Source organism: Rhea pennata, chromosome 20 (genome assembly GCF_028389875.1).
Source record: "Rhea pennata isolate bPtePen1 chromosome 20, bPtePen1.pri, whole genome shotgun sequence".
NCBI classification, from domain to species: Eukaryota; Metazoa; Chordata; class Aves; order Rheiformes; family Rheidae; genus Rhea; species Rhea pennata.
In genome coordinates, this window is record NC_084682.1 from 4,461,129 (window position 1) to 4,480,436 (window position 19,308).

At 38.0% G+C, this 19,308-nt stretch overlaps 1 protein-coding gene across 2 annotated transcripts; it reads right to left on the reverse strand.

Annotated features, from left to right (window-relative positions):
- Positions 1-1,951: 1,951 nt before the first annotated feature.
- TRPV3 (transient receptor potential cation channel subfamily V member 3) lies at positions 1,952-19,019 on the reverse strand. 2 transcript variants are annotated; one of them, XM_062592330.1, is made up of 17 exons: positions 18,901-19,019; positions 15,604-15,708; positions 13,876-13,959; positions 12,680-12,837; positions 11,745-11,921; positions 11,406-11,546; positions 10,668-10,948; positions 9,332-9,508; positions 8,298-8,456; positions 7,686-7,787; positions 7,029-7,102; positions 5,774-5,939; positions 5,227-5,293; positions 4,574-4,845; positions 3,653-3,765; positions 2,917-2,987; positions 1,952-2,046 (listed from the first exon to the last, which is right to left on the reverse strand). In XM_062592330.1, the coding sequence occupies exons 1-17, from the start codon at positions 19,017-19,019 to the stop codon at positions 1,952-1,954; spliced, it is 2,361 nt and encodes a 786-aa protein (XP_062448314.1). The 2 variants fall into 2 exon arrangements, with proteins under 2 accessions (XP_062448314.1, XP_062448316.1); XM_062592332.1 differs by having other exon boundaries at positions 1,952-2,039; positions 2,892-2,987.
- Positions 19,020-19,308: the final 289 nt, after the last annotated feature.

Below are 19,308 nucleotides of genomic sequence, written 5' to 3' on the forward strand. Positions count from 1 at the left end.
CATGGTCTGGCAAGGCTCTGTGGCCACAAACATGAAATATTTTCTCAGTTAGGAACTTCTAGAAACAATCCCCCAGATCCTTGGTTTTATCACACACTTTTGTACCTGGACATCATCACAGCAAGTTCCTTGCGTTTGTTGTGTCTTCTCTATTTTATGGCTATGCCTACATAGCGACCTCAATATAGCACTGAGACTTGTTTTAAATGAGAAATCCACCCATAGCAACATGGAGTACAGTGCAAGCTAGTTTATTCTGGTTCCTGAGTATATGTGAAGAGGTATCTTTATTACAAAAACTGGCATTCAAAAGAATCCAAATAGAACTGCATGGCCCTAAAGCACTATTCTTTGTTGGCAGTTTCAATGCAAAATTAACCAGCAGAGATTAAAGATTAGCAGAAGACAGGAATTTTTCTTCTCAGGCTCACATACCCTACTAAGATGACCAAACAACACTTACATATCATACTTGTGACTGTCCTTGCCCTCAGATTCCCATCTAAGACAGTAATTGAAAGGAAGATTTCAGTTTGACCCTGTCCATCAGGGCCATGCACGCTAGGGAGTACAGGATACACCATCTAGAGAAGACCAGGTGGTAGCGAGAACCACGTTTACCATTCCTGCAATAGCTTTGCACTCTCCTCTGTGCCGGAGAGTTCATTCACGCTCCCTTTTGTGGCGAGACAGTCTTCTGGATCATTTTGCCCACTTTAGGATTAACTATAAGAGTCCAACACAACTCATTATCATTCAAACATAGAACAGAATTTACCTGTTTTCTGAATAGCATCTTTAAAACAGGCAGTAAATCAATATATTAAATGAAAACTCATGACAGTTAAGACACATACTGTTTTAACTAAAAATTGAAACACAAATAGAACACAAATATTTCTTTTTATACATACATATGTAAAATATAAAATCAAAAATATAATTTAGTCCTAGGTCATCACAGATAATGAAATAAAAAGTGCTACAGAAATGCAGTACACACTCCTGTGAATAAAAAAAAAATCTTAAAAGGTCTATAATTGCATTGCATTTAACTTAATTTTGATTCTTTGGAAAAAAATGCTGATTTCCAATTTTTGTGAAGTTGAATGTAGAAGTGATTTTACTTAAACCTGAAGAACTTCAGATGTGGTAACTTTCTTTTTTTCTTTTTTTTTTTTTTTAATGAAAGAAGATGTAATAGCATGGAAAATCCAAGCAGTAACAGGAACATTAAAGTCACTGTGATTTGAACCAGCTCAGAAGTATTCTCTATTAAATGAATTATGTTTCTGCCCTATTAACTTATAGCAAGGCATATATATATCCTCCAGAATAAAAAGCAGTAAACTCATTATACCCTTGGCATTATACACAAGAAAAACAGATCAGGCAAAGCTAATGAGAATTGAAGTGTCTTTCCCTTGAGGCTTTCTTCAGCTTGCTAGTTCAAGCCCCCAATAACACTGACAGTCAGTATGAAAGCTTCAAATATACTCAGAACATTGTTATTTCAAAATAACATACTTCATTTGGTAGTATTCAAAATTGAAATGCCTTTCTTTTCTCCATAGCAAGAACTTTTTTCAGCATAATGTCTTGAGTTAAAGATTCCAAAACAAAAGATAGTGGACTAGATCAAAGATCTTATTTTTCCACAAAAGGAAGAAATACCTCACATCTGACTCTTTCAAACAGTACAAAAGTCTAGAGCCAAGTTTGACTAGTGTCATGCAAACTTGAAAAATGGTCCCCTCCCAAGAGGCTCAAAACTGAACCAGTGAAATAGTCCACTTTATTTCAGCTTAGCTGCCCTGATTTGATGGTTTAAAGTTATCAGATCATGTCACTGAAAGTTTGTTACAGCTGGTTACAGCTGTCCAAAATATCAACAGAGATTTCAGCGTCAGCTCCTGATGCTGATGTGCAGCTGAACAGCAACAGTGTGCAACTAAACAGAAGTTTCAGGCAAATCATCCATTTCATCAAATGTATTCAGGGTGTTTTTGCTATTACTTCTTGAATTATCTTGAACTTTACTTGGATCTACAAAAAAATGCATTATAAACAAGACAGAATATGGTAGAAATTGTGTACATGCAAGATCAAATTAAAAAAGTACATGCATTTATTTAAACAGTGAATTGTCAGTTTACTATATCTTGTACAGAAGTTTTTGTCTGCCCCTTTTGGCTATTACTGAGATCATTCTACTAAGAATTATATGTGCTAATTGACTAAAGCACAAATTGTAAACTAATCTCTCTGATCCTCATATGCCCCTGCGGTAAACTCTGAGGCTGGCTGCCAGGAGGACATCTGATACTTCAGAGTTAGGTCATTTCTGAGTACACTTCCAACAACATCAGCAGATGGGGATCCTGAATTTCCTGGTTAACATTCAAGGGGCATTTTGTCATCCAGTATGTATCACAAAATGTAAACACAAATCTTCTAGGGCTAAAACACAGCAAACTATTGGGTAGAGTCCGTGTGACTTCTTGCCAAATTTTGCAATATTATGTATGACTACGCAACGAGTAAAGCGATGTAATTCATGACAATTTAGTATGTTCTGTCTGTTGAACAGTTATTTGGCCTTATGCTGTTCAAATGTCATAAGAGACTGCAACTCTTGGATCAAGCATAACTGCTTAGAAAAAAATTAATGAAAAAGTAAAAATACGATGTTTTGGTGCCACAACATGAGTAATAAGAATTAATGACCAACCTTCTCTCCAGATCTTTAAAAAAATGTTTATGCCCCCACCATATTTCCCACCAGTTTCCCTAGAAGTAAAAAGGGTGTCTGAGGATCCAGATTATATGAGAGTTTATATTTTAAAGGATATAAAAATATTAAAGCATTTTTAAAAAGCAGTTTCACAAACATGATGGTATAAAATTCAGCAGTACCTGTTGGCCCTGGATCTTCATTAATAAATGAAACATGTGTTTTCCACTCGGTCCATTTCACTTCGTTAATTCTGTTTATGTTGTAGATAAAGTATGTTAATAGCATGCATTATCTCCCAGCTACACACCTACATTTCCCCTTTTATTTCTTCATTCCTTCTTGGAATTGTCATGGTTTACCATCAATACTTGCTTTACTACTACTAAAAGGATGAAGTATTATGTACTGTTTGCAGAGGAGAATAATGCTCAGAAATTTAACAATTTCACACATTGTGAGCATAAACTTGAAATTAATGTTAGACATGGGAGTATTTTTCATAAAACAGCAGAGTAGCATCTTTTCAATATGCTAATATATCAATTAGTAATCAGTTATAAATATAATTTCTTTTAACCTAACATTTAAAGATTACAACAAAGTAACATCTCCTGGCAAAGACTCAGTACTCGTACATTAAAAACATACATGTTGAAAAAAAAATCTGTTTTCTGCCAAAAGAGTTAATTGTCTAAAAAGGGAAAAGGCATAGCTCTCTATGTAAACCATTGATCACAGCTGAAAGATCCTAACTGGATTTTCATACAATATATTTACTATTTCTTTATATAAAAATCTAAGCATTAAAAGCAGAATGTAAGTATAGAGAATGTTTTGAAGAGGCTTTTAATAGAAATAACCTTGAAGAGACACACAAAGAAGAATCAGTAGCATAATATTCTAGCTTTGCTTTACCTTAAACACACCCTCGTGTCATTTTCAGCCACTTTACACCGTTCTCCCAGTTGGAATTTTTTCTTCAAAGATTTTGGTAAGAATTTTTCAAATTCCAAAATGGTCCTGGCTCTCTGTTAACAAGAAGTAACACAAGCATGGCTAACAGTATTCAAAGTTTCCTGATTTCATAACCCACACAGTTTGCAGGCCCCATGGTTCATTATAACATGTCATGCCTCCATCCACCATGCATAATCTACACTGACATCAGCAGCAGCAAATATTATTTCATATCATTTGTTGTTTGGCATGTGCAAGTAGGAAGTCTGCAGCTTCCTCTAGTCTGTCCCATTGCAGGAGGCACACTCGGAGGCAAATGAAGACAGCTGACTAGAGTCAGCGTTAGGGTTTAACTCTAACATCGTCATGCAATGCTCTGCCGCAGGTACGTATATCCTGTAGCAGGATACTGCCCACCACACAAAGCGACTCCAGTCCTAATTCTGTTTGCGCCTCACTGGCACCTTGGGCCTCTGAGCTGACTCGTCTTGGTAAGAGACCAGACTCAGAGTATAAGAAATGGGAGTGAACTCATGCATTGTGCAAATTCAAGAGGAGTAGCAGCAGAGCACAATAAGCTAGTTATCAGGGCAGATCATAAAACACATCTTCCTGGTGACATATCAAGGAGAATGTCATAAATGCATGTAACTCTGCATGAGGTTGAAAACACAAAATTACCTTTAGAATAGCCATTAATTCCAGAGTTATTAGGTTACCACAATTAAGTAATTTCCATTATTTGCATCCATATAATTCTTGATGATTCCCATAATACATAATCCCATCTATCAGTGCAGTATGTGATCATAGGTACAGCTCAAAAGATTTTGGCCAATGCATTTCTACCTTACTAAGCAAACTAGCTTGCAAACAAACCTGGAGTTTCCAAATGTGCTCGCTCTCTTTAGAAATATCTTCCACAGTCTCTCCCATTAATGCAATAAGCATGTTCAAGAGAAGAACAAAAGTCAACACGACATAAGTTATGAGGAGAAGAAGAAACAGCACAGGATACTTTGAATTTTCCTGGATCTCCAGATCTCCCAGTCCTAGGGTGAGCTTAAAAAGATCCATCAGAACAGGTCCCAGACTGCTGTTGGAACGGCATTCACTGCTGCCTGTGCAAGTTTCAATCAATGCAGCGAGAGCTGAGGAGAAAAAAAAAAGAGAAAATTTTGATCACAATAATGCTTTATGCATACATGGCACTTTATCCTAAAGAAATTAAAATGCACTGTGTAGTAAAGAGCTACGGCTGCCCAGCAACATGCACAGCAGCAGCTAGATAACAGATTAGCAAGATGAAGCAAGAAGATCCCACATCCAAATGAAGCTGCAGGCAACTGAACAAGAGCCAAATTACTTATCTGTTCAGACATTCTCTAGTCAGAGTTTAAAACTCTGAACTTGGCTTTTAACATCCAGCAGAAACCCTGACATGAGCTCTCATCGTGACAATAGGGTTCTTATTATAATGCCAAAAGTTTTACTCACACAGAGCATCAGTGCTTTTCTCCAGTAATATTTACCTACGCCAAATCCCAGCAAAAACACGATATAGACAACTAAAAACTTTATCACATCTTGAAGGATGACCTGAAGATTAAATCAGAAATAAAAATTGAGAACTAGTTTTATGAATGTGTTCTGCAGGGTTACAGGTGTGGTAAACACTACAGAATCAGATAGTTTTCATTAAGCAAACTAGTTGTGGTCTCAGTGAGAAGTCTAGAGAAGATGCAGGTCTCATTTTTCATGATAACTGGCAGCTGCTATGTTTGTGCACTTCTGAGAGTGGGTACAACTGTGCACAACAGTGGCTTCACAGAGGATGCCGCAATAAAACAGCAGAACTCTTAGATGAAAAACACAAATTGCTTGCCTATCTAATACAATGTTGTTAATTTTAAGAAATAAGCTAGTTTCTGCCACTGAAGTGCATTATATAGTGCATTCTGCTGACTAAAAATAGGAAATTTCAGTGTGAACTATAAAATACATCTAAACTGCTGAACTTGCATGATTGGAATTATAGAAACAAACATTATAACAAGGCAAGTAAAAAAATATACTTGCCTTTTGAATCATAACACTGTAAATTCCCATGGATTGGAAACCTCTGGTGAAATAGAGCATATTAGCCCATCCTAGGGCCATTGCCAAAACAAGACACACGAGGTGTTCTTTGTAGGAAAAGAAGTACAAAAAGACAGAGAAGATCACAAGCATAGCTTGTATAAAACTGTTAAAAAACAAACACATTATGTAAAAGGAACATACTAGTACAAAGCCAACAATACAGTGGAAGAACATGAAAACAAGACTTCTTTGCTTCACTTCTAATTTCATTCAATTCTCCCCTATGAACATTATTATAATTTAACAGTAACATAGATCAGTACAGAAAAAGTAGTTATATTAACATGCTGTTATGTTCGTTAAAGTTTATTTGCATTAAACTATCCTCCCAACAATAACTGGTCAATGTAGATTTTGCTGACAAGAGAGGTCAGGAATTCTGAACAGTATTTTTGAAGCAATTATTAATGTTTTAGTTTAACAAACTGTTAAAATCATTACAGAGTTTCCGTGAACCTCCACACAAGGAGGACGCTATCCGCTAAGAGAACCCACGACGTGCTGCGATAGCACGTGGCCAGATTCGCGGCAGCCCAAGGCTGATCTGTGTTGACGGGAGAAGCAGGAGGAAAGGTGAGAGTTAAGTCATTCCTCTTTTCCTTGATCCTACAAGCAGAAGGAGCCAGACCAAATGCAGAATAATTTAGCTCAACCTTAGAGCTGCCTTAAATCCTACCAGACAGGAGTAAACCTTTTTCCCCAAACGGTCATTTCAGAGGGTCAGATTACAGAGGTACAACAGCAAACTGGGCAGACCTAGCTCTGGCAGTACTTCTTTTGCCAAGACTGAGAAGGCATCACCTGCGTTGTGTCTAGGCCAGCTGAACCAGTTTATGCTATTTTTCCTCCCTGAAGTAGCCAAGAGGAGTTGGAAGCTAGATCTGATTTATTAACCAGTTTTTTAAGCATTTTTTTCTATATACAGCTCACTCTATACTCTTTTTATTTTACATGCAACTTTACTATAACATGCACTAATGTTTTCACTGATCAATAACAGCATTGGAGGTTGATATGTACAGACTGCTTTCCCCTCTTCCCCCCAAGTACAGCACTGTTTTTAGCTTCTCTATATGTTTTACCTCTTAAAACTGTGTATCTGCTACAGGAGTACATTCTTTGTGACCATTGGAGAGATGACAGATGCTACATATTATACGTACGATATAAAATGTGTGCAAGCCAGACTTACAATGCGAAGTGGAACCATGCATCTGAGAGAATTGACTGCAGGTCTGAAGGCCTAAGCAGAAAGATGGCTACACTCTAGGTAGACAGATATATAAAATACAGGAACAATTACAAGAGAAAGGAGGGATCATAACTGATTTTTCAAAATCATGTTTGATTTTTTTTAAAAAAATTGTCTTTGATAAGATATGATAGCCTCTAGAATTAAAAATCTTTTCCTCATGCTGTAACTTCAAAAATACTTTTAAAAAAGTTTTCAAAGCAAAACATGAAAGTCTGAGTTTCTGTCATCTCTGGCATAATTTAACAGTTAACTTGAAAAGAAGTTACTATTTTTTAATTACTTTCAGTATAAGGTAAACAATATATCCTGGTCTTTTCTGTTGCACATTCTAATTCAGCAGTGTCCTTAAAACCAGTACTAAATGTCTTTGTGCAAAGGCAAGAACCCTCATTTGTTTCATGAGCAACACAGTTATATTCAGATATACATGTAGGGTCATTGAGAATGAGTGATGTATTGTGCCAAAAACTTGTAGACATTACAGAAATGACAAAGATATTACCAACATGTTGCCAAGGTTATCAGCAATGCATTCACAGATCCAGAGAATTTCTTTACATATTTCATTATGTATTTGTTATTAGAAGGTCTTACCTCTTTTATGGCTAAAAATATTGCTCCTAGCATAACCATCACCTGTCCTGATAACTGCAGCCATCCTACACCACGTGTTAGTGCTAGTGGATAAGGTGGAGCCTGCAAGACAGGTCCAAAATGGACAGGAAAGATTCTGAGTTCAGTATCTGTAGGGTAAAAGGCAAAATAATAGGAAGCCTCATGTATGTACCCCTCCTCTGGGTACCCAGTTTCTTCCATTTTAGTCAAAGTTTTCTTCATGGAGGATTTATGGGATCAGATTGCTAACAGACATATTTGAAGTAGCAGAAGTTTCTCTCTCAGTCTGTTAAAAAATAAGCAAAAGAAAAAAACTCTCCTCATGCTTTTAGAAATGTAACCACCTCTCTTTATACAAAGTTGCTTTTGGAATGCTTTTGCAAAATGCAAATGGAATTATCTCCTCTGTAGCTGTTCTCCTTCCCTCCATAAACGTAGATCTAATGTAGGAGAACCTGGTCTCACTACAGTCAGATATTCTGACATCTGGTTTTGTTTTTTCCATTCACCAACATATTAAATATGAATCAGAGAATGCTATTGCATTTTAAAGCAGAGAAATTGGTTGAGTTTTTAAGTTGCTGTACTCACTTTATCTTCATTAGGCCTGTGGTAGGAAACTAACGTTAGCGTTACGTTGTACAGGAAATAAAAGCAACATGACATAAAAAACATGTGTCGTGCAAACTTCTTCCATTTCATTCGCAGAAGGGAATTCAGAGGCTCCAAAGTCAGCATTTCATGACGATTCTGTAGAAGAAAGCAAGCAATATTTGAACTTGTTGCTCATAAGGAAACTGAGGCAATTTCAGGCATATATCCCTCGCGTCATTCGGCATCTGTTCTTGTTGATCCAGAAACACATCTAGGCTCAAGGATATGTCAGATCCTACACTGGCAAAATACAGCTGGCCTCGTCCAACTCACGCTGCGATAACCTGCCGTACTCTAGTAAGGGGGCACTGAGCAAAGCCGTAGTGCGAACTTCTGGTCCAGCCTCCTACAGAAGTAGTTTTATTGCAGTATTTAACAAATGCCAAATTCTAGCTTTGAAAAAGCTAAAATTATATACCATGAGAAGAAACAGCGGCGCAGCAGCAGCAACACTGTTAATGAAGACAGGGGCATCCTGTCCACAGGCTTTTACGAGTGCTAGGCACTTCATCAGGCCACAACGTGGAGAATTGCCCCCTCTGGCTCAGGGAGCTGAGGAGGTGCAGGCTGGGGACAGACGGAGCGTTACGGGGAAGCGTCGCCGCCGGTTCACCCTGCTCTCGTGCGCCTTCCTAGATAGCTGCTAATGGGCACCGAGGGAGCCAAAATACGAGCTTTGATCTCACCAGCTGGGCCGTTTTTATGTTCACCTGCACAGCAAATTAATGCTCCAAAGGTGGAAAAGGCATCCCCAAAAAGCCTAGTCAACGTTTCAGGAGCTGAACGCAGTTGTGCTAACACCTGAGAGTCCGCAGAGGTATAAAATTCATCTTGTTCCCAACAGAAAACTCAAGAACCAAAAATTATATATATTCCTGTTTTACAGGTTCTTCAATCAAATGTATAGGTTAACACACCTGAAACGAGTGCACCGCTAGAAAATACATAGATTTGAATAACAAGCAACTTACGCCAATATTCGTATTATAGACAATAATTTCCAGTACTGAATTTTCCGTGGTGGTATCTAGGTCTGTCAGATCATAAAGGGAAGACTGAACGGGACCGTAAGCCCAGTCTGTGAATTTTCTTGACAGGCTCCTGTGAGGCTTCTCTCTTATCTCTCTGCTGAGGATGTATTTCAAAATCTAAAACATTAACAAAGTCATCTTTAAGGAGACGTATTCTTCTTCAAGGGTAAGGAGAGAGCACATACATCCTTGCCACACTTGTACCTTATAACTATCACATTTGCTACAGTGGTGCAATTCAGTGTATTTGTAATTCTGCCACTCAGTAAGTGGTGGCAGAGGTAACAAATCCCTGGGAAATACAATATTTTTCATGCCTCTGGATCTTCTGTTAAAGAAACATTTTTCTCAGAAATGCAAGCACAGTTTTCCTTATGTTCACACTTGCATTTTCTGTTAACTTAATCAATAACTTTCTAAATTATCCCATTTTCAGCTATTTACCACAGAACAATCAGCTGATTTGAGGGCCAAATTCTATAGTAATGCAATAGAACATTTCTGGTGAGTTTTCTGGAATTATTCATAGGTTCTGTAATTGTACAAATGTAATACAATAAGTGCAATATTTTTGAGCTCAGTGTTACTCCGGCAGATCTTGAGAGAATAAATGATAAACTGAAACAGTTTTAAAGTACATAAGTAATTATTTGTTTAGATTTTGAAGTTCAGCTCCAAGATTTCCAAATTTTTCTTTCACTTTTCATATACCAGCACAAAATTTCAAATACTGCAAAAGTTACATTTCCAAAGAAGCAAATTCTATTTTAATCTTTAAAGCCATTCTATCAATATCAGCTTTCAGATGCTAAAATTCTCGGTTGAAATTACATGTTCTACTTAGAAAAGTTGAAAACAGATTTCATTCCTGTTGCTAAGCTCTCAGCAGAGGTGTTTTTATTTCTTTGCCCAGCAGGAAGCAAGAATGAAGCACAAAATACCCAAACAGCCACTCAGCATGACAGTGAGATTCGTACTGCGAGCAAATCGCTTCTCGGTTACACGAAGCGGCGCTCGGTGCCGAGGACACCCCTGCTCGGCTGCGTCGGGCCCGTCGTCTCTGAAACACCGTGTTTCACAGGCCGGAAAAACAAGAGCAAGCATGGAGCGACGCTGCTAGCCCCTGCGCTAAACACAGTTTCATAGTAGGCAAATATTGTCTGTGCGTCTCGTTGCTGTTTAACACGAGCGCTCGCCTTCTCCCAGAGCCTCCCTCTGCAGAGCAGAAAGGTTTGCATACTTAGATTCCCTTAGATAATACTGAAATAAGACCCACCTCCAATTTCCCGGTTTTTGCAGCTAATTGTAGTGGTGTCAAACCCTGCTTATTCTTCGCTGTTTCCAAATTTCTATCTTTACTTTTCAATAAAATCATATCGTACATTCTGATTACAAAGTCATTCTGGGTTTTAAAGTCTTCTGCCACAGTAACTAGTGCATGCAGGATATTATTTCCTCTGGAATCCTGAGAAGTAATGTTAGTTCTGGTATTGTCCATTAATAGCTGAATTATGTCTGGTTGATTGGTACATGCAGCTAATGCCAGTGCAGTTTCACCTACAAAATTACAAAACATAACCGTTCAGTTTATTACAACCGTTTGAGTCATGTTACAAGAGTGACTCTTTTAAGCATCTTAATAGGTTAAGGCATAGTTATATACTTATTATATAAAATTTAGCTCTTGGTTTAAAGAAAAGCTTAATTTGCATGAAAATATTCTTTGAAGAAAAATCTTCATCTTCAAATTAGTTACATTTTATTTACTATTCAGCATTTAAAATATTGCTTTACAATAATATCTGAGTGTTTGTAATACATTGCACTCCAGCAAGTTACTTTTGCTTACACTAAATTAAAAAAAAACAAAAGTACTGTGTCATTCTATCTTGTGAATGAGTTTCTTAATCTAGGTTTAGCTACAGTAATGATCTGCATTTGCCCCCTCGTCCATAGTGTCAATTGTTTGGTTGTTCCTTCTTAACTTTTCCAGAGAGACTGCACTTCCACTTACCAAAATAAAAACCTTCATGCTTATGCTTGGGATTAAAGAAAATACCCTGGGCATGAGCATTGACATCAGCTCCCTTTTCTATAAGGATTTGAGTGATTTCAGATTGTCTTCTTTCAATGGCAATATTTAGAGCTGTCTGACCTGAAACAACAGATACAATATTTAAAATGTTGGATCTCTGTACTCATTAGGAACACTAATACTTCATAACAGACAGCACCAATAATATTGAATAAAAATGTTTAAAAAAGGTAAATCATCATTAGAACACTTGAGGAAATTACATTTATGGATAATACATATGACTCTACACCTGAAATTGGTACCAAATATCAATACCTTTATATGCTTCTTCTGTGTATGCTGCATTGATAAACCTCTCCAAAATACCATTTTCTTCTGCAAAGGTTAATAGCATATTCACTATCTCATTTGTGTTTTGGTTGATATTCAGCAGTGCTTTCATCAAACAAGTTTTGCCAGTATCTGAAGCTGTGAATTTTTTCATCAGATAATCTGCAAGAGTGAATTTTGAGATTAAATCATAGTAGGCTTCATTATTTGTTGAGTGGATGGAGAAATTTCAACCTTTTGTTTATTATGGGTGGAACCAGGGGGAAATATATATATGCATAAACTATTTGGCAAATAATTATTTCCTCCTATTCCCTCTGTATTTGAGTTATGCTTACTTGGCAAGACAATATATTCAGAGATGGATGCTCATGAATACGTTAGCCTATGGACTAGGTTTCTCCTCCTCACACCCCACTGCCCTGTGAACTCCAGACAAACGCAAAGCCCTCTTTAAGAATAGGTTTCCCTGGCAGAAAGGCCATGAGAGCATAGCTGTTTCTTAACTTCTTCGCCCACTCTTCCAGGCTACACGCATTGCAAGTCCTGTTACTGCAATTAAACTGACTGTTTACTGCAATTAAACTGGCTGCGGCTTGAACTGACCCATCAGCTGCGAGTCTCAGGCTGCAGAAGGCTCGCTCAGGCACAGCTCTGGGAACCTGGCGCAGATACACCCGTGGCGTACCCCGGACGGAGCAGAAACGCTCTCCAACGGTGCCTCACAGGCTGCGAGCAGGTAGCTTATTAGACACCTTATTTCCAAATGAAAGCTTACATGTGACATACATTAAACTGCAAACTGCTGACTTCCTATTGACAAGCAAGTACGTCTTGTACAGAGGTATTTCCCGGTTTTAGACTGTATGTATGCTGCTAGAAGAGGTAACAATCTTCCTTTAGGCAACTCCACAGCTTACCTGGCACAGTCGTGTTTGTACTCGTGTTCAATCTTTCCTTCAGCTCGGCAAGCAGACACTGCAATTCTTCTACATTCCCCTCAGATACTGCCCTAAATATATATTTTTTCAACTTCTTCCGGGCGCTGGTCTGCTCAGGTCCTTGTGGTATATTAGCACTGAATTAGCAAAAATAATGAAATAGCCAATTCAATTTACTGTGTTTTATCTTCTATGCAAGAAAGGAGGAAAAAAATAGAATTACTTGCCCCAAACTATATATAAGTTGCCCCATTACCATGCATATTCTTGTCAAGCATCTCAAAATGTTTCTGTAGATAGCCACTTCTCTACAGTTCAGCAACGATAAGTTTTTATAAAAAGTGTACATTTTTCACATGGTTTTTTTTTTTGCATTTTTGTTGGTTTGTACATTCTTCTAAAACAAAAAGCTAAGTAATCCTAGTGAACTCTTTCCCCCTTTCTTCAGTGCTACTGCTCTCCCTGCTCCTCCGATCTGTCCATACCCGTCTTCAACGCCCAGGCCCGATGCTGCACGCCAGTTGTGAACACCCCACTCACAGCAGAGCATGAGTTTTAACCTCACATCATCTTATATAGCTTTCCTGGTGATACGTTACTCTGGAACAAGAATTTAATATCTCCCTCTTCCACCTCCCACATCAGAAATACTCCTGGCCAGACATTTGCTGTATCTCTTCCGAGTGAAACTGGCTACCAAGATTATTAGCCCTCAGAAACATTAACTGAATGCATTTTGTTCATTCCATCAAGCTAAAAAATATTTCTTAATACCGACTGAAATAGAGAGCAATACTTCACTTCTAAAATAAATATTTTCTATATTTAGAAGAGTTTGCTTTCGAAGAAAGAAAGTGTTGTATTGCTGCTAAAAATATTGATATTTGAGCATTTGCTCATGCCTTTTTATGTGTAGTGTTTAGGTCCTGCGTTGTCTTCAGTGAAACTTAAATGACTAACCTCTGCTTTTCTCAAATCTCATGTTTAGTGTAAGGATGTTTGATACCTAGTTTCTTGGTTTAATTATTGAAGACTCAAATGTATACATACATATGACCTTATTTCTAAATAACGGCAGGTAAAAACCAGCAATACCTACTATATGTATATGGTACACCTACCATATACTTAATCCATAGAAAAGCCACTAAGAAATACCTCATGTCTCCACTCACCAATTCTCCACATTAGGGCTATATTCAGTCACATCATCCTGAAGAGACTGTGGGGAATCCATATCTTCCCCATTTCCAGATGCACTAGAAGTAGTACAAAAAAGGGTAAGTGCTAAGTCAGGCAGACATTTTGGCAAATTGCATGAAGAAACAGGCAATACTAAGTAGCAGTATCTACAATAGAGCTGAATTAATCTAATCTGACATATTTTTAACTCTATCATTTTTCTCCCCTGCATATTTTAAAATAAGTGATAAAAATGAGATGACTCAAGATTTTATTATGTTAAAAATCTTTATGAAAACAATTCATATATTCATGTATATTTCTGTGTTATTTAATTATAGATCCTGAAGTTGTAGGGTTTTTTTTTCCCCAAGTTCACTGCTTTTTATGCATCGCCCTGAATGCTAAGATTATGTTCTTTTATTGCATGCTGAATTTGTCATCTACTACAAAACAAATATTAAAGCAGTTACTCTGCATGGGTTGCAAACACCTAATGAAAGTGATATATCTGAAGATTTACTAAGCAGTACACAGCAGGTAACTGAAGAGGAATTTGGTAGCTGACTTGAATGGAAGCCTCAGCTAAAAGAAATTGAAGACTTGGCCCTAAATACATACTTAGGCAATAAACTTAAAGGATTCCAGTGGTATTGGTATTCTGTAATCATTATACGCCCTTTCCCAGATATTTCTGGATGCAGATGTAACAAAGATGAATTGATGGTAATTTTTCTTACTTGTATTTTGGTTTTCTGTAAGGTTTATATTTTATGAACAACCTCAGGTTAATGATGTAGGAGACTGAACTATTATTGACGAAACGGGTACATGGACAATAATGCTGAGCTTCTGCACCGCTCTGCGGATATTCCCATCCCTTTGAAATAAGGCTGAGCACTCAGAATCCATTCTTATTCAGTCCATCACTTCTCTGCAGAAAACTGTGAGGAATCTGGTGACAATGTGCATGTCTGGTGTGCAGGTCTGGCTCCAGATGAGAGGAAGATATTTAGATACCTCTCCGAAACCCAAACAGGATTGTCAGCTAATTCCATATAGTTGACCAAACACCCAGAGAACATTTGGCCATTTTGGGCTTATGCTAGATTTGAGGCATATTTCCCTTATTCATAATTATTGACTTTTAGTACCTCTCAACATTTTAAAAATTAAGTGCATTCTTCCCAGTCATAATTTTTCTCTATTCATTGAGCATAAATGTTTGTCTTTAAATATCTCATACTCAGCATCTCCCTGTTGTTTGATTGTTGATGAGCAAGAGGGAAGATGCCAGTACACAGCTGGGAATAGGGCTTGCTAAATTAAGCTGTGGTCTTCATGCTGGTTTTGCAGCAGAAAACACAGAAGTAGGTAAGTGGATTTCCTCCTACTGTATCACAAATAAGGGGTTAAGAAAAAAAAACACTAAAATAGAAAGTACTGATTTAAAATTTATTCAAATTTGAGGCTTTATCCAGAGTTATTCTGAATTAATTCAGTTACTCTGAATTATTTATTCAGAGTAAATGACAGCAATATATAAAGATAAGTCATCTGGCAACAACTGACATCCAGAGTTCTGCCTCTGATGTAACCAAAAGCTATGAAAAGCCACCTGAAATTTTAGCTCTGAAGTATAGGGAGAACTGAAGAGTAAATGCTGAAAAGAAAGTAGCTATATTTGCAATATGACTATTGCATATGCATCTGTAACTTACCATGGACGAATATTTGAATCCATGGGTTTTGAAAACACAGGGGGAGATGTATTATGTGGAGTTGCATTACTTTCAAAACCATCAATCTCTAGAAAAAAGTGCGAACTGTTGAACATATTGCATTAAAATATTGTTAGTAAAAAGGCAAACCACCATAAAATAAACAAAGCAATATATATACATGCCTTGGACAAGCTTGACAGTTTATACTTTCTGCCATCATATCTAATAAGATGCTGGAATAGAAGCTTATCTACTTTTCCCTGGGGGAATCCCAGCCTCAAACATTGTGGCAGATGGACAAAAGATCTAGAGATATTTTTAGAAGACATGGGATTGGATCCTGACATGTCTAAGCAGCCACCCCAGCAGTCTAAAAACAACCTCACAGCCAACCTTTGTGCAAATAGCTAAATGCAACACCAGCCATTTATTGAACAGCCATACATTTATGTGTACGCACATACATATGCATATGCTTTTTAATCTGCTGCATTCTAGCCCCTGTATGTGCAGCTAAGAACCAGCACGATGGATTGTTCCAAGCCTATCAGCAATGATAAACATTAAATCAGAAAGCTGGAAAGGTCACATGTTAGACATAAGACGTTTCCACCCTCCAGGACTGAATTTGTAATCTTCGCCAGTCAGAGCATGACATTTAACTATATCTAGCTAATGGATACCTATTTATAGGGAAAAGAATGAAACGCGAAACAACACAGAGAAAGGGAGCATGAGAAAAATAGTAAGATTTAGCCCTTTAAAAGCCTGTGGAGTTTGGAGGGAAAGTGGCTCAAGGGCTTGTGATTACTAGGTCTCATTAAGACGTTGTTGTATTTCACCCAAGACAAGGGAGTTTCAGTGGTGGATGCAGTGATTCCCACATGGTATAGATTAGAATCAGATTTCCAAAATGTTTCAGTAATCACCTGGAAAATATTCCAAATTCAACTAATATTTGTAGTTTAGACAGTGGGATAGTTCTTCCTTTTTCAGCTGTACCCTCCTCACCCCCTACAAAGAATCCAGTGGAATTAAAGTACATATTGATCTTAAAATGTAGTATGTTATTAGGCTACTACTGAACAACTTGTTGATGTCTGCTAAAAATAGCATAGTCTAACATCCCTCTCATTTTCCAATGTCTTGGTGATCCAAGTGTTAATTCACTGTGTGGATGTTTAAATTTACATGACCTATTAACATTTGAGTTGTGCCTGTGAATGTATTCTAAGCACGTGGTAAATAAAATGCCACCTCTGGTTAGCAGGACTATGTCTCTACAATTACTTTGGCAAGGGGGTGCTCTTTGCAGCATAAGAAAGATCTAGACAGAAACAGGACTATTGCCATTACTCATACCACACTCGCCAGATTCACGGCTGCTGCAAATCACTGTTGCTTCTTTGGGATCTGAATTTGGTGCAGAGATGAAGGATTGGGAAAAACATGGGTCCATCCTGTTATTTTGCATTCCCCAACTATGACATGCAGGATCTGCCCCAACAGGCAAACAGCTTTTGGTGGCCACAGTGAACTTCAAGCGTGGCAGCTCTCCAGGCTTTCTGGAAGCTTTGAGGACTGTCTCCCTTGCCCTTGCCTCTGCCCTGGAAGGGAAGTGCATGCCACCAGCTGACGTTCCCGAGAGCAGCTCCTGGCTCTCCCAGAAGCGCCTTCATGCGGAAAAATTTGGCATTCAGTGGATTTATAGCAGCTATGAAGCGGGCCCTATCCCAGCATGTAGGTTTTCTGGAGGTGCTACAGGTTAAAAAGCCATGCAAAACAAGCGGCCAACTGCCAGCAAATATCCAAATGCTTATGTGGTCCTGGTGCTCGCTGTCGAGAACACGGCCCACAGACGCAATCAAGCTCCGACAACTTTGGCAACGCTTCTCCCAGCCTGTGTGTCGGTTTTCCTGTACTTAATTATACACTGTTAGTTCACTCAAACACCAGGGGCTTCAAGAAGGGAAAAGTCATTATCTTCGTAAACTATATACTGCCAGCACATTTGGCAAGTTAGAAAGCCGCCCATGGAAGTGCAGTGGCTGCTTAGTGGTACCCTACACCAGAAGGAAGCAACAGAAAGACAGCAGCATAGAAACATATAATTAACAGAACATTAAAATTCCTGTGACCTTCATTCCTTACGTTACAGGAATGTTGTCTGTCACACCCTGAGCTCTCGGTTGCGAGATGGGAAAAACCCCTAGGTTACTGTTATTGATGACAAAACTGAATGTGAGATATGAGATTAAGCAACTGAAGGGCAATATTTGTCAGTGTTTGCTGTAACTAGACAATCTTGCATGCAATTGCCTCTTTTGGAATTACTTTGCATATAAAAGGAGAGCTTCTTTTTGAACTTAATGACAGAAGGAGCAATTGAGCCACCCAGGTAGTGGCTCTCAAATACCTAATCACACTATTTCTGTAGAAAATGATTCCCGCTATTATTAAAAATTACAAATGTCAGAACAGCCACAGTTCCCTGGGCCTCGAGAGTTTCAAAAATTGCTACGCTCGCTAGCAATTAGCCACAGAGTGAAGAGTTTATGAATGAAAATTCGTGCTCATGCTACAGTAACTATCAGGGATGAACAACTACTTATTTCCCTATTCGTATTAAATACAACCTTTAATCCACATCTTAATTCTCCAGTATAAATTATACATGAAAATGAATATTTTATTCTATAAAATGAGTTGAGAGAACTCATTAATCAGAATCATGAAAAATAGAGCAAATTCAGGTTTCTGTCTGTGATGGGATTTCTCAAACTGCCTGCTTTGCCAGCTTTCATCTTTTGATTTCACCTCTTCCTCCCCATTACCTGTCATGTTCCCATGTGAGGCTAAGTTTGAAATACTCCCTTTTTCCAGGTCAGCATCCCTCTTATTTGAAAGATCCCATGTGATCTCTTTGAAAAGCTCTCTCCACCTTCTCTTATCAACGTGCTGACCAGTGCTAGACCGTGTTCTTGTAAACAGGAGATGCAGAAAGCCCAGTTGACATGAGACACAAATTACAGTCGTGCAACAGTCTGAAGCATCTCTGAGCTAGGGATTAAGTCTTTGTCCCATTAAAGTGAACACATTATACATCTACCAAACCACCAGGATAATCTTCTACTTGTTAACAGCATCAGCACACTATTTTTTAGGGCACCTCGTATTCATTAAGCCCATACATTCATTACATGAAAAAAGTTGTTAGTGATATTTCAGTGCTAACACCTACTAAAGGAGATAAAAGAGGTAGTTTTATTGTTTTAGACTAAGCTGAAGTCCTACCTTTTCTTTGTGGGAGTGCTTTCAGTCAGCTTTTTGTCTTGCTGGTTTGAAGTGGGGATACCAGGTGGATTTGCTTTCTTGCCCATTAGTGGAATAATTTCTTTGTTATCTTTAATCATGTTTCTGCAGTAGATAGATTTACAGTTATTCAACTCCATGTTCGTTTGAAGAAAGCATGGTGATCAAATTGCCTATTTGCACCCTTTTCATGTAAGCACATAAATCTTGACTTTTTCTTTCCAAAGTTTTTCATTTTCAGTTAAGCATATGCCTACTGTTTCATGTGTCAAGGTTGGAAGGTTATATTCATGACTGATTAAATTACATTCCAACAAAAGCAGCATAAAGAGAGACACCATAAATCCAGGAGAACTATAACTTCAAGCATGCACCTAAATTAAACTGAAG

Excerpts from the sequence above, each read along its gene's own strand:
- TRPV3 (XM_062592332.1), bottom strand. The coding sequence starts at position 19,019 with ATGATTAAAGATAACAAAGAAATTATTCCACTAATGGGCAAGAAAGCA. Across the intron at positions 13,960-15,603 it reads GATTCAAATATTCGTCCATG|TGCATCTGGAAATGGGGAAG; the intron begins GTAAGTTACAGA and ends TACTACTTCTAG. Across the intron at positions 5,940-7,028 it reads GCATGGTTCCACTTCGCATT|TTTTATACAAGCTATGCTTG; the intron begins GTAAGTCTGGCT and ends GTTTTTTAACAG.